Source organism: Pleurodeles waltl, chromosome 2_1 (assembly GCF_031143425.1).
Source record: "Pleurodeles waltl isolate 20211129_DDA chromosome 2_1, aPleWal1.hap1.20221129, whole genome shotgun sequence".
In the NCBI taxonomy this organism is placed as follows: Eukaryota; Metazoa; Chordata; class Amphibia; order Caudata; family Salamandridae; genus Pleurodeles; species Pleurodeles waltl.
The window spans coordinates 581,639,089-581,655,002 of record NC_090438.1 but is presented as its reverse complement, the minus strand read 5'-3'; the positions used below and the strand labels follow the sequence as shown (position 1 = coordinate 581,655,002).

At 41.1% G+C, this 15,914-nt stretch overlaps 1 protein-coding gene across 1 annotated transcript in view; it reads right to left on the bottom strand.

Moving 5' to 3' along the window:
* The window catches only part of FKBP9 (FKBP prolyl isomerase 9), a 264,101-nt gene that overhangs the window by 207,576 nt on the left and 40,611 nt on the right, over nucleotides 1–15,914 (bottom strand). The window contains exon 3 of the mRNA XM_069215456.1: nucleotides 6,162–6,351. Coding sequence (XP_069071557.1) covers nucleotides 6,162–6,351 — 190 coding nt within the window. The remainder of the gene's footprint in view (nucleotides 1–6,161; nucleotides 6,352–15,914) is intronic.

The window sequence follows — 15,914 nt, the reverse complement described above, 5'->3', positions numbered from 1 at the left end:
ATGTAATGTTGAGTCAATATCAACTACAGTGATGCACATGCCTCTGCTTATATATATTAACGGAGCTGCAATGGCCACTCTGTACCTATGGTTGGGTTCCTCTTCCACAGGAAACACGTTTTCAGGTTTGCTTCTACCTTTGGTGCCATTTGACGAATATGCATGAAATGTTCAAACAGAACTGTGTCAGTCCTATCTTTCTACATGACAGGTTGTGCGGCCATCGATCTATGTACTGGTACAAATTATTTAGGAGGAGCCAACGAGGCCTATTCAGATATGAAAATCTGTTTGCCAAGATCTCTACAAACATAAATGGTATAGCCCAGATGGTATTCACCAATGCCAGGTGGAAATATGAGCCCATTAACAGCGTATACAGATCTCCAGCCTCTTACACGAGAGGATGGTTATGTCTGAAATTATTTCCATAAACTTTACCTTTATATCCAGATATAAACAACACTCAGAATAGAAGAGGATCGGAAAAGAGCATTCACCTAATGTACATCACATACACACCTGGAACACATTAACCCTGTAAACATATAAACAACACATACCCTATCTTCTGTCCTCTAGACTGCGCACGTCAAGAAACCAGGAGACCTATTACAGCCACTAGCATCGGGATAAATCCCAATCACGAGAAAGAGAAACTTCAATGAGGAGGAGACGACCATTATAGTTAACTTTGCTGTTAATCACTACATTGAACTAGATAGTCTGCCTTTATACATCCTCAGGAGGAGGCCACGTGGCAGGCTCTATCAGTGCATTGGTGGTGGAGGTACACACTATAGGGGACATCAAAAAGAAGTAGGCAGTCTGAGAGGAAGCAAGTGAAGGAGAAATGTTGAAGGATCCAGGAAGCAAAGGTTCATCCTGGAGCTGGACCCCATCTCACTAGCCTCAATGAACGTATGCTGTCCAGCTTGCAACCTAACCTGCTGTATGCTTGTCTGGTCCAGAAAATGTCAAAGTCGTGCCAGGTATTAAACAAATCCCTCTTTTTTCCACAACATTTAAAAACCATACTCATGCCCCACTGCCCTTCACACTCACATATTGCCACGCACCTCATACATGCCACTCACATACAGCTTTATCATCTCCTTTAGAGTTTAAATTGATTATAGTAATCTTAATGCACTCAATGTTTATTTAATACCGTGCCCAAATCATATGCATTGATAGCAACAGCAGACGTAGCCTCTACTGTAGGAAGGTGACAACGATAGCATGCGTGTTAACACACCCTTACCACCCACAGAGGTAGACCGTGTTCATACCAATGTACCACAATTAGATAATTTTATGTTTTTGTTTGTCATACAACACTGTATCTTTATTACATTATATAAAGTTGACACAAAGGGGGTGATTCTGACTTTGGAGGAGTGTTAATCCGTCCCAAAAGTGACGGAAAAGTGACGGATCTACCACCAGCCGTATTACGAGTTCCATAGGATATAATGGACTCGTAATACGGCTGGTGGTAAATCCGTCACTTTTCCGTCACTTTTGGGACGGATTAACACCTCCTCCAAAGTCAGAATCACCCCCAAAGTGTTTCCAACACTTATATTGTAATTTCATAGCCCTCAGATGTGTTCATCCATGTCATATTTTATTTTGTAGATCCTATGAAGTCTCCCACCACCTCCCCCTACTCCAACCAGTGCCTTGATACATGGACTGGCCACACACAACAAGTTGATGGCAGAGCTTGTTTAGTCTTTAGCAGAATCATATGCAATCCGTATAACCACAGATCTCTCTACAACAGTGTCAGGATATATAACATACTACTGCATGTCATAACATAAAGCTCATGTTTGGTATGTATCAAATGTAACTTCTAATGGGCGAACTTTATGTGCAACCTCTCTGTACCTTATGTCACTGACTACATCCTTCCATTGTGTGGCTTTGTTGGTAGGTCTACAAATAATCCCTTCCCAACCACTTTATCCACCAATGCCCTCAATGCATACAATTGTTAATTGATATTTTGAGAATATGGTACCTACTACACTCTATCACATCTTGTCAGATTACGGATACAAATAACCACTTCATCTCATTTTTCTGTTGCAGCAGCAAAACATTAGAACATTTAACCATTATCAATCCGTTTCGGAGGAATCATTGTTTTATTTTAGGAGAGCCCCAAAACATGATTTTTTCACTATCCTTCAAACTATTAAAGGTTGTGTTTTCAGGAAGTTTAGCACCACAATATCTCTGGTTGACTTCTCACACGCTCCAAATACCTAAAAAAAAAACAGAGGCGATTGATGTCATTTGTGACGTTGTCTGTCACATTATATATGAGGTCATCAGCAGTGCAATTGAAGATTGACTTATTGTTTTCATGTTGGGATGTAAGTTAAAGTTTATGTAGTTAATCATAACCAAACAATTTCATGGGGTTTCAGTTTACCTAGTAATCACAACTTCACTTTTGCTGTGTTTTTAACGGATCTATCTATCTATCAAAAAAGTGATAGCGCGTCTGTAGCTATGGTTAGGTCAAGGTTTTTATTTAAAAGGCATTTTTGTTTTCTTAATAACTTTAGTTCCATTTGACAAATCTGCAAATATGTACATTCAGCACCACACATTAATGAGACTCAGTGGACTCAACATTAATTAGTTACAGGGACCCAAGATTAGTGAACATTAATGGTCATAAGCTATCATGATTGTCAAAGGTCCCATGGAATAACGTACATCAATGGTGCTAAGAAGTTATGAGACTCAGTGGCAGCAGCATTAATGGCTGTTATTTTCACCCTCACTCCCAACCTTGCTCAAGGGTATGAACTGGTTGGAGTGCCAGTCCCTATCTTGTTTAGGTCAACATAGACTCAGCCAAAGCCATGGTAAGTTGTCTCTGGCCTTTTGGAAATCCCTGTGCATGGTCCCAGAGATGGGAGTAGAATTACTGCCTTAGAAATGTGCCTGGGCACCCCATTGCGAAAGTGGTGTAATTCAGCACTTGTATAAAGTATGTCTTATTTTTCTTTAATTCAGTCTTGGTGCTCGTCAACACCTGGAACGTATGAAACACTTCTTTTAAATAAACTGTTTAAATGTTCAACCGCTTTGTCATTCAGTGAAGCTACACAAAGCATTTACTTTTCTTGTTTTTAATATGCATTTCATAAAAGTCTGCAGAAAATTTCACACCTCTGTGGACAAATGGTTTGCACCACTCCCGTCCTTTCTCAAGGGCCAGGAGTGATTTTTGCCACATGGCCCCACATCATGCCAAAGGGCAGAGGTGGAGTGAATGGTGCCTTTATTTCATTAAAAATTTCTTTTAAAATACTGATTTCCCGGTGCCCAGCCTGAGAACTGTTAATTCATCCCGGTGCACTAATCACAACGGCAAAAAGGATGCAATGCTGTGGCAGCTGTCAGATTCTATGGCCCTCCTTAGCCTTTAACAGTTTGCGGTTGAAGTAGGACTAAAGGATCCATCTCTGGTTCCCTTAACCACTCTTTCAACTACCAAACAAGGGAGAGGCAGCATACTGTAAAATATGGAGACCTGAGGCTGATGACAGCAACCTCAGTTATCTGTTCGCAATTGTGAACAGGTTGTTGGGGCAGCCACGAGTTAACCCGCGTAACAATTGTGTTTTTTAACTGCAATAAATAATGCCCCACCCTTGAACAAGATGGGGGTGATGGGCAACAAATCCCTCCCCTCCCTTCTGAAAAGAGAAATGTTTTACACTTAAGCCATGTCAGAGTAACGGTGTTTCTGTAAACCCTTTGATTGGCTCCTTCTTGGAGTTGTTGTGGGTTCCACTTTATTGCATAGACTTCGCACCTTCATTTTAGGTCTAGGCCTGCGGCCTGTGCTCATTTACCTATGCACACATTTTATTTGCTTATTCAATTTATTATATTTTAGTACAGCTTGCTTTTAAAAAGGTTGCTTTTATATTTTAATCAGCTGTCTTTCTGTGAAAGCACTGTTGTTAGTTTCTTTGCATGACATTTCGCTCTGTACTGTCACTGTACACAATAAGTTTAAGTGGTATTGCCAGTCCAAGAGTTACTGAGTCAACCTTCTCACCATAGACATATTATTACGTCAGGCCTGTTCTCAGAACACAACATGTTTAATTATATAAACACCACACAGGCTGAAGAAAGGTAGAGGAGACATTCCAGCCGGCCATCTTATGCGGTGTGCCACTTCGTTGCAGTTTTGCTGGTCTTGGATGTGTCTTTCCAGCCAACCTGGAACACTGCAGCAGACCCACAGGCAGACCCCTGCTTTTCTCTAGGTATGGGATTGGGAGCTCCTTCCATAGATTAGTACAGGTAGAATGGCTAACACTGCTATGCTGTCATGTTATATACTAGAGTGTACTTAAAAAGACTTAGACTAATGATTATGTTAGGATGCTGGGACCGTTTATATGTTTTACTCTAACGGTCACAATCATAAGAGTATTATGTTTCATCTTCCTAATAATTGTGGCTCAGGTCTTTTATCATAGCATGTAGTTTCTTCAATAAATGTATTTCAACTAATCCCGCACCTCTTTGCCTGTCTTTGCATGTGTGAGATTTGTGCAAATGAGAGAAAGGGGTAAGATCTGTTCCACCACAACTTCCCTGAGGAGTCAGAGTGTCATGTTTTTAGGCTGCCACATCACCTTTACTGTCTAGGTTTGGAAGAGGTGTTGTTAGATAGCTGAGAAGGTCAGGCCGACAGCTTCCAGTCGGTGTGGAACTACACCCACATGTGGTGGTGCTGCCACTCAAACAGAAGCAGTCTTACCCCTATGGTAACAGTCCTACGCCAGTTATTGGAGTAAAGAGCCTATTTGGGCACACCTGCACCCTTGGACTGCTACTTAACCTGACAAGACTTTCAGTTCGCATTTCCAAGAACACTAAACCTATATGTTATTCTCTGTTGATATAGGACAATAATCCAGAATCGTGTACCGATATACAGAGCAATGGCTGCACCAACAATTGCGAGCACTTCAATACTTGTGAGTAAACTAAAGTGAGTGTTATCATGCAGATGCTTCTCAGAGAAAATGTGTGCTGATATTCTAGACAGTGTGCTCAACTCCCTAATTTGACTGACTCCTCCTTGGGGTTAATCAGCTGACAAGTCCCTGTGAATAAACCTGCACTCTTGGATAATACTTAACTTAAAAAGACTTTGAGCAGCATTTCAAAGTACCCCCAAACCAAAGTGTTACTCTCAGCTGATGAAGGACAATAGTCCAGAAACGTATGCAGAGATGCATAATCAATAATGGTGCATACTCCAATACTTCTGAGTAAAGTAAAGTGGTTGTTATCATACACTGCATTTACTATAATGCATCTTGGAGAAAATATGTGTTGGAATGCCAGGCAGTGTGCTCCACTCTACCTTATGTCTTAACCCACTACGCTCCTGAGGAATGCAAGGAAGGTTCTTTTCGTATCCATTTCCTCAGTTGCCTATGAATCATGTACCTACTGAAGTAACACTAGTTTACATTTTAAACAACCCATCTGTGTTATTATCCCTGTGTTTATATGTGAACATGTTAATGTTCTCGCTCACATGCAAGGTGTTCAAGATGGCTGCCGTCTGAAAACGTTTCAGAGGAAATCCAGTCACTTGCATTAAATAATGCTTACTAACATTGTGAAAATTCAGCTAGTCAGAACTCGACTTTTGTGTTTTTTAATAGTATATATTTCCATTCTGCCATGTTAAATCCCAAAATAAACATTTGTTTTTGCATGAGCTTTGCAACTTTTGCCTTTTTACCAATCTACACAAAATGTGACATGATGAAAGCCTGAATACTGAAGTTCAATTGTTCACAAGGGGAAGGTGGGGGGCTGGGGACAGATAAAGTTATCAACAATGCAACAATCGGATTTCCTCTGAAGTTCTGAGTCAACCTTAATTACAGAAGCAGTTTGGAATGGTGTTTTACCCTTGAAATATGAAACATTATGAGCAAACATGTTTAATTTCGAAGCTATATAGGGGAAAAAAACATCAAATCATGCCATGGTCCACAAATGCTTTTTTCAGATACACGTTGGCCAATATGCCAGTTAGCAAACCACACATATAATTTAAGGAGAGGAAAATCTTAGTCACTTCAAAAAACTACCTGGAGTCAAACAAAGTCCCATCCAGCAGTGTCCCATTGTAGTGATATCGAATAAAGTCTGACACCTGAACAGTGCGAGAGCAGTTGTCAGGTTTGTGATAAGTTTGCACCTCAACTGTGTCCTCAGGATTCCATATATCCATTAAAAGAACATCAAAATGGAGCACTGCATCCGGAGGTATTACACCAGCTGTAAATGTAGAGGAACACATCAGCCCTCTACCTACCAAATAATATTAACCTCAAGTTTTCACATTAAAAAAAAAAAAAAACACAAACGAAGAAATAGACTTCAAACAATGCACATGAACATCGAATCTGAAATGTACATGGAGTCATGACAGCACTAAATCCTACTTACTGATCTTCGCTTGATAATGAATTATTATTATTAAATGATATGGATAAGAACAGAAAAAATAGAAAAAGACATACATTCTCACTGTAACTTAAAAAACGACCATACAATCATGAACAAAAATAAGTTATTCTATTAATTAATAATAGGGCACAGTCAAATAAAATAAATGAAGGGCATTAACTTAAACTTCAACCATATATTGAGATTAATGAATGACATATATCACAAGAGCTTGAATGACCGGCAGGCATAGTAACTGGTGCAAGTTCCATCCAAAAAACCCTTCCTAAATATTTACAGAAGTCTTCACTGCCAGCAATTCAGAGGAATGCAGAAACATCCTGGAAAGGATTGAAAATAGGCAAGTGTGTCTGAATCTGCATTGACTATACCCAAAAAGTAAGAATTAATGCAATGGAATCATCTTCGCGTGGCATACCCAAGGGATCTTGCCTGCTCATCAACATCTGTTCTGGTACGCCTATTGCAAACCAGGTGAATCACCAAATCTACACCAATGACACTGAAATCCACTTATAACTGGAAAACAGCCTAGAATACCAGCTTAAGATAACTGCATGTCTGGAAATGTGTTTAAGTGGATGGAGGAGCACTTCCTTTGTATGAATCTGAACCCACAATCCTTGTCAAGTCATTTTCAAGACAAGAATAACTTTATTATAGTGCTGAATAACTTTGGGCAACTCGTAGCTTCTGCGGAGTGATGAATGGACAAAACAGAAGCCGACTCACTGCCGAACAGCATATAAGAGACCAAATTAGACTCTCTCCTTCAAGACGTTCAGATTTCTGAAATCATTGAAAGGAAACAAGTAGCACTTGCTAAAACTCACACATAATCATGTGCAGTTCCTCAAGAAAACAAGCACTATTGGCCTTGCTAATGAGTTTTAGCCTTGTTCTACGCCAAAGTAGCTGCTGTTCAGCATGGCTAAAAGTTAGTGGCGTAGAGAAGAGTGGTGTGGAGTGTCGTACAGTGTCAGAGTGGAGTGTCATTGTGTGATGTACTGGAGTGGCATAGAGTTGAGTCTATGGAGTGGCGTACAGTGGAGTAGTGTAGAGTACAGGGGACTGGTGTAGAGTGCATTGGCACAGTGTTGCTGACTGCAATGGTATATGGTGCTGCAGCATAGAATTCTTCATCATACAATGCAGTGTCGTAGAGTGCAGCAGCTTAGAGTGTGCACACTGGTGCAGAGTAGAATGGTGCAGAGTAGAGTGGCGCAGAGTAGAGTAGCATAGAGTCAGTCCTGCAGAGTAGAGTAGCATAGGGTGCAGTGGCATAGAGTGGTGTAGAACAGAGTAGCGTGGAGTGCTGTAGAGTATAGTGCTGTAGAGTGCAGTGGTGCAGAGTGGAGTGCTACAAAGTGCAGTGGCATAGAGTGAAGTATTGCAGAGTAGAGTGGTGTAAAGTGCATTGGCATAGGATGCACTAGAGAAGAGTAGAGTGGTGTAGAGTTCAGTGTCAGAGTGCAGTGTTGAGAGCAGTGTCAGAGAGCAGTGGATTACAATACAGTGGTGTAGAGTACAGTGCTGTAACATGCAGTAGCGCTGAGTGCAGTGGTGCAGAGTAGAATGCAGTGGCATAGAATAGAGTGGTGCAGCATAGAGTGCAGTGGCGTTGAGTGGCAAGTAGAGTAGAGTGGACTGGTGTACAGTGCATTTCACATGTGTGTTGCAAAGTATAGTGGTGTATAGTGCAGTGGTGTAGAGCGCATCAGTGTACAATGTAGTGCTGTAGATTTTAGGGCCAGCTGTTGTGAGAAGGAATAGTGGCTCCAGTACACATAAGACCTGCCAAGCAAAGATGTACTTGCTGTCCTCACACCATTCCAACACAATTTTGTCTTTGTGATTACAACAGATGAATCCCATTGTCCCATCGACTGCTGTCATTGAACTGTTCTTAAAGCAATTACATCCACATAACGACACTTCAGAATCAGAGGAATGAAGAATGATATCATTCCAAAGAGGGCCTACTATTTGTGGAGCCACAGCTTTTTCTTTTAATTAGATTTTTTGAGCTATAGCCCAAAGTCTGACTCTTTGCTTTAGGGAGGGCAAGGCTTTTAGAGTGTCTGTGCACAGCTGTGTTACAAAGAAAAGTGTCTGTCAACTGGGCGCATAGATTTCATTTTTTTAAGTATGAGGCCCAACCTGTTGAGCAGGTGTAGGGTTTCTGGACTGCTTGAGATGCAGGTTATTTCACAAGCAGCTGAATAAACTTGAAACCATACCTAGACAATAGAAGCAAGCAGCCACTTGGGCAAGACATTTGGTGAAAACTTGTAGGGTAGACCTGAGTCTAAAAGGTAGCGATTTGAAGGGGTTGGTACTTGCAGTGTTGAGAACACATGGGGATAAGAAAGTAATCATCTTCCCAGTCGTCCTAAAACTACCACCATTGATAGCTGAAGGATGTCAAGCATGGAGACCATCCTCCACTTCGCTGCTTGATGAAGTTAAACTCCTCTAGGTCCAGAATTGGGCATTACTTGTCAGACTTATTGTGAACAAGAAAGAACCTTGAATAGAAGCCCTGGTGTTTTTGCTCCTTCAGTACTGGTTTGAAAGCATGCTTGCCAATGGGTTTGAGGGGGTGTCCATCTGTAATTAGAGGTGGTTATCCTTCATTGGTGATTTCTATATTTCTTGCTCTATACTACATATATTTTTATCTGTGACATTTACGGAAACCACATAGTGAAACTGAAAACGTGCAAGGAAATTCATAACCTAGGCCTTAATTTCCAATATTCTGTTTTCCAAGAGTAGGGCACATGAAAGGTTATGTGTGTCAGGCATGGACCTGGGACCAGCTGGACAAGGAGCATCTGCTTTTGCGCTACTCTTGATTATGTACTGGGCAGTGGCCTGGCTTTTTGAGTAATAGTCCAGTTCACGTTACTGGTGAATATTACCCAAGAAGGACTTTAGGTCTGACACCTATAGGATGAAAAGTACTGGTGGTGCTGGAAGCTGCAGGGTGATCTTCCTATGCCAGTGTCAAGTTTAGCTGTCTATAGGGCTTTAGCCACATGTCTGCCAAACAAGTGCTGGTCTTCAAATAGCATGTCACTAACTTTGGATTGAACTTCCATGCAGAAAGACATGCTCCACAGCCAGTCACGTCTGTGCAGGATAGTTCCTGTAGTCATATAGCCGAAGCTGGTATTGTAGGTGACTAAGAAGGCATGGATAGAATTTGAGGAAACAAATTCTCTTGCTCAGTTAATGACTTTGGCTTGTGTACACTAGTCTTCAGGAACCCTTTCCAGGAAGGATGATATTACATGCCATAGGACGAGGCCATGATAGAGCTGGCATTAGCTACCTTAATGGATGAGGCAACAAAGGAGCAGATTCGTTTTACTGTTGTGTCAAGGCTATGTTCCTTCATGGTCTGGAGGAACAATGCAAGGCGAATAAGGATTGCTAGATTCCCTCAAAGATGTGCCAGAAATAACTGACTGAGTTTTACTATGTTTAAGAAAAGCTGTTGACATATCTAAAGCCTTGTATTTTTGTTTTGGGCATAGATCCTGTGACTAGGTTTCTAAATGCATGTTAGATCTGCCTTTGAGTGATCCAGTATAGGTATAGGCTGACTTATCACCTGGGCCTATCCTTAAAGTTGAATAAAAAAAGAGTTTGCTTGGATGCAGTTACACACAGGTTGAAGTTTTGAGCGCCTCAGTCGACTAAGTCATAGAAAGTTAAGTGGGAAGCCCCTCCAGGCGGGTTCTGGGTTGGGATCTTCAATGGGTACATAGCTGTCCCATTCACAGGCCCAGCCTTCTATATGCACATCATCTTGATCTCTGAACTGAAGTCCGTATCATGTTCTTCTCCCTCTTCTTTTTCCATGAATCCTGGTACTAAACGTTTGGGTTGAACTTTGGGAATGGCTAAGGAGAACTAGTGAGAAGTGGCTGTGACGGTTAAAGAGGTGGTTGCACTAGCTAGATTGACTGAGGCGCTGATAGCCCTGCACCTATGCTAAAGTACACTGAGGCAGAGCCACAACTGATAATGGCATTTGTGGTTGCAAGAGAGAAGGAGCTTAAGATTGCAGAGGGAGCAAAGGCTGCCCAAGAGACTGAGGATGGATGTAAAGGTAGTGCGAGCAGATCGTACAACACCTGCATCATTCTAAATGTTCCAAGGTCCACAAGAACTTGGAATATGGAAGGGGGGAAAACACAGGATGATTCAGAAAGGGCCCCTGTTTGAACATGAAAACCCAATGATCCTACTAGAGATTGTCATCTTTGAAGCCATACTGCTGGCACTGAATCTCTAGATTACGCACACCTTTTATTTGGGGGCCGTCTTGAAGGTCCTAATCATATGAATACACTTCTACAAATTCATCTTCTTGTGCATCACTCTCTGTAGTTGCTGAACTTCTCTCCTATCTGACTAGATGAAGACACTTCAAAAATCGGAGATGGGGTTGCAGAGTGAGTCAACTAGGAAAGACTGTAGGCTGCAGAGGAATTTTCACCAAGATAGGACTCTGTGGTATCACTAGCAGGATATTTATCCAGAACGCTGTCTTTGATAAAATAATGGCTTTCAACAACAATGTTGGCCTGGGGGTTGTTGAACTAATGGTCAAAGGTGAAGTAGACAGTGAAGCATTGATGCCAAATGGGCAGAATAAGCAGAGCAGGCATGGTTAGTGTCATACACAACGACAGAATTATCAAAACAATGAATCTCTTGCTGACTAAGCAATCGTGACTTGCAATGTTAAGTCTCAGGCACTAATAGGAGGAACAAGGACAATATGGCCATGAATGACGGAACTGAAGACACTCAGCCAGATGCAGCAGGTAACACTGTTGATGAAGTGCTCAAAGGCCAGAGATTCTTGACCTTATTCTTGGGACTTAGTTCAGGACCAAGAATCTGTATCTTAAAAAGTGTTTCATGATGAGGTCAGTAAAGCTTCTAAGGAACAGGCAATGTCCTGCTCTTTGGAGATGACAAGATCCAGCTTTCACTTCTCAACTCTAGGGTCAGGACGGTTGCTCTTCACAGTTTCCTCGCCTGAAGAGGAAGTTTTTAGAACCTGCTGGAGCCAGTCTACTCTGTTTTTAAGTGTCCTGGCACTGAAGATCTTGCATAAGCTGCATTTTCTGCTGAATGTCCAGATTGTTGGAGGCAATTAATATAGTCTGAGTGGGGGTTGTCAGTTTTGCTTTTTTCATCATGCTAGAATCAGAGGCCTTGAGGAGTGCAAAGTGATTAGCTGAGTGGCTGAGGGAAACTGGTACTTTTGCGTCGCTCCACCTCATTGTCTGTAATTCAGGTCACACCATGAAATTGATTGGCTACATTAATCTATGGTTTGAATGTTAATTAACTGGATATGTACACTGCAAACATTGACTTCTAAAGATTCAAGGCCTACTACTGGAAGTAATTTGAGTATGTGAGTCTATAAAGATCCAATGAAATAGAACGGTGAAATCTTTAAACAATGTTTTAAGATGTACCAGGCTCCTGAGCACAAGTTCCTGTAATAGGTTGTACTGTCCTAACAGCCATCTTTTTCAAGATTTTCCCCACCGGTAATAGGGTTTGGTCCATCCTAATGTCCAGGGGGAAAGTGGTGTGTGGTGTCTTGAACTTTCAAGGGAGTTCATTCTCCATAGCCAAGCACTACTGAAGAAAATGCCAAACATTTATCAATGTAGGAGATGTGAAATAAAGCTACTAACTGGTAAAAGTAGTCTGTAATACAGTCTACCCAAATGGAGTCGCCAGCTACTGTTTTGTAAAGAAAGCATTGCATGTAGAAGGGGTCCAGGTTAGGCCCGGATAAAATTTAAATTACACCAGCGTAATTCACATAATTTCGGGAATTTCACATAGTGCATGTTGCTCAAAAGTTACTAAATTGTGCAGCAAAATTGTAGTGCAGGAACAGGGGAACGACACAAACAAACAGAAGGTAAGTATCTGTTGTTCAAAGCAATTGTGTTTTTCGTGCTATTTGTTTAAGCATGAAATGCGTCTTCTTATAAATTGAGACAAGGATGCATTCTAGGCCAAAATATAGCTCTAAATGACAATCTGCGTAATTACATGGGATTTCACAAACATTTCAAAATATTTCACGTAATTATGCAAAAGCAAATTACACAAATTTGCCCTAGTCCACCGGAGATCAGCTCAACAGGGAAAAATCCAGCATACCTACTCTAGAAAGAGTGTCAGCTCTAAGCATATTATGAACGTCCATCATCAAGAGAGGACCACTGTTACAGGACGCTGTCTTTGGAATGGATTCTGGATCATGGCCACCTGGTAATTGATGTCATGTCTGTGCAGTTCAAGCCACTGCTAGTGGCTCATTATAAATAGATTACTGTAAAAAATGTATTTTATCTTGGCCCCTCCCTTTTTGGAAGGCAAGTTAGTTGGAGAGGATCCTTAAAACATCATATGGAAAGCAGGGTCTAGATTGTGTTGAAACTGATGAAGCATATCATTTTACACCAGCTGAGTGATGACATTCTGAAAGCATACCATCTATCCCTGGAAGGCAACTGTGAACTGGCTACAACGTCTAAGACCACAACTATCTTTCATGTGGTGAAAGAAAAAACAGAAGTAGGGACCGAGATGAGGACCTCCTGGTATCTTCATGGAAATGATGTGCAGAGAGGAAGGGCATTAATTAACTTTTTGTTAGCAGCATATCTTGTAAAAGTGAACAAAAACTGCAAAAATCGGATGAACAAATAGGCCGAATAAGAAAGATTCCTTGTAACAGAGATACTGTTGCAGGTTTGTGGAGCCACTGCTTTGGATCAATTAGGGATAGCAGATGGCACTAAATGTTCACACTGTTAATAGAATTGACCAAGCATTAGATGCGCAAAGTAGTTAGCTTTTAATCAGGGCAAGTGGAATTATGCAGCAGCAGAGGGACACATTACGTTGCACAGTTGAATAAATTATGTGGCAAGAAAAGGCAAATTGCGCAGCATAATGCAGCACATTTTGTAAGAGTATTACTTCATTGTTTTATCATTTTTAAACTTGGTAACACTGTCAGGGCACTGCCTGGACCTCATTAGTACCAGTTTAACACCCAAACATAGCAATAAATAACAGAAAGGTGGCCAGTCCAGTTTTGCAAAAAGCCTTCCAGCACGTGGCAACACTTGTTGCTGCACTATTAGTAACGTTTGAACCTTCTGAGCTAGAAACAAAAGTTTGTTTGTTAAACTCTGCATATTATGCAGCAGATGATGGATTATGTGGCACATGCGGCAAATCTATAACTACCCGAAAATTGCAGCAGCCGCACAATCACTTATTTCAATGGTTCTGCTTTTAATACTAACAAGACCAAGCTATTTTCCATGGGCCCAAATGTCATGAAAAGCAGACATTGTGACTTTTACAATTGCTCGGTGCCACATACATCAAAGCTCTAACTTCAGTGTCCCGTCACAGACAGCACTGCAAATGATAATACAAAAAGTGAACACTGAGTCAGTCCCTTGCTCTCAACTGGATGGTTTTCTTCTCTATCTCAGTTCCCTGCTTTTTTTTTAAATGGCTTTCCTTTCCATACTTGTCCCTTGCAGGATTTCTTCTTTACAGTCATCTTTGTCTGACTGACAAGTATCCTTCCACTTCTGATGCCATGGAGCTGTACGCTTTGTTTCATTTGGAGGTGCACTTAACTCTTCCACAACACACAAGGTGCCAGATGGCAAGCTTGGTGGAGCCTTGGGTGGTGTACTTTTTTGTGTCACCTGACAACTACTTTTCTGACAGTTGTTTCCATCCTTCTCCTGCTGCCCCATGCCTTCTCCATGCTGGCTGTTGCTGTTGACTTTGCCAATGCTGGATGCTTTTAAAATATACCAGCACTGACAAACCAAATAGTGGTGACCAGCCATCCTGAAAGTCTATTTCTTAAACTTTCAAGATGTCTACCACATTGTAAGATGCACAGTGGTGAGACACAAAGCTGAGTGATGGAATATAGCAGCCAGACATCTTTAAAGATATAAAATAATGTTTCCATACTTTCAAGATGGCCACCACGTAGGTGGTGATGTACAGATTTCTCATGTGGAAAAATGTTTTCCCTATGGTGGGAAGGAATTAGCAGGTGCATTTTTACTAAGAACATCAGCACCATGAGCCTGATTCACAAAGGTAAACTTACACTTTTGTGTAAGTATACGATTGTTTGCTGTTCACAAAGGGTTTTTTTCAGACAATCCTACCTTTTTACGTGGGAAGAGTCTGCACACTATTACTCATACATCTCTTTGTGAATACCAAACCATCATAAACTTACACAAAAGTGTAAGTTCACCTTTTCGAATCAGGCCCTATGTATGTCTAAACACAGGTAAATGCTTATACATGTGCAGGAACATTCCTGGAACTTTTGGGAGAATTCCAAAAAATATAATTCTACTTCACACATATGTATAAACAAATGTGCGAAAGGTTGCGGCTTGTTTTGCACATCAGGCTAACCTTTGTACAACTCCACTATAAAAGAAAATCACAGCTCTTACATTACATGATCACAGGAACGAACTGGCAAGACCTCTAGTACTGACATGGCTGGATGATTGTCGTGTCAATTACCCGTGGCTTCCAAAAATATGAATAAAAAGCTGCAATTGGTGCAGAATCAGGTGGTAGGTGTAAAATAGGGGGACAACATTAAGCGTGCACTGTGAGTGCTAAACTAAGACACCAGAATTTCAGCTTAGTGCTTCATGCTTCCGGAATTAAGAATCAGGTGCACAAAACGTTTTGTGGCCGCAACCCCTGTGCAAAATCACAGGGCTTTTATTCACAAAAGGTTTTTTTAATGTACAAAAGCTTCTTTACAAGTCGGAAAATTATTTTAATATCGTAAAATCTTTTGCCACCCTTTCCAAATTCAAAATTGGGGTAGGCGTGAAAGTGGTGTCTCCCTTCTATCTGAAATTCGGAAGAGGACATATCAATGGTTTGTGAGTGCCATTGCGGTCACAAATCATTGATCAGCTCCAACCGGGTAACAAATTGTGGACTGTCAAATTAAAAGTCATTTTGTGAACCCATGTTGACATCCCTGGTTTGCGAATGAGATTAGCACATCTGGCCCCAAAAGTTCCCAAACACTGTCAAACCTGTTCAGCATTGCACTCTTTCTGACAGTTTGAAAGCTGTCAATTTAACACAATAAAACCAATACAACCAAGGCCATTTTACCCATCAGGTGTGTGAGGTTCAAGCGAGAAAGAGGAGCTCATCTATAAAACATTTTTCATATTTCACTGTATTCATAAATAAAATAGGGTGTCTGTACCATTCTGATGTGACTTATGTGC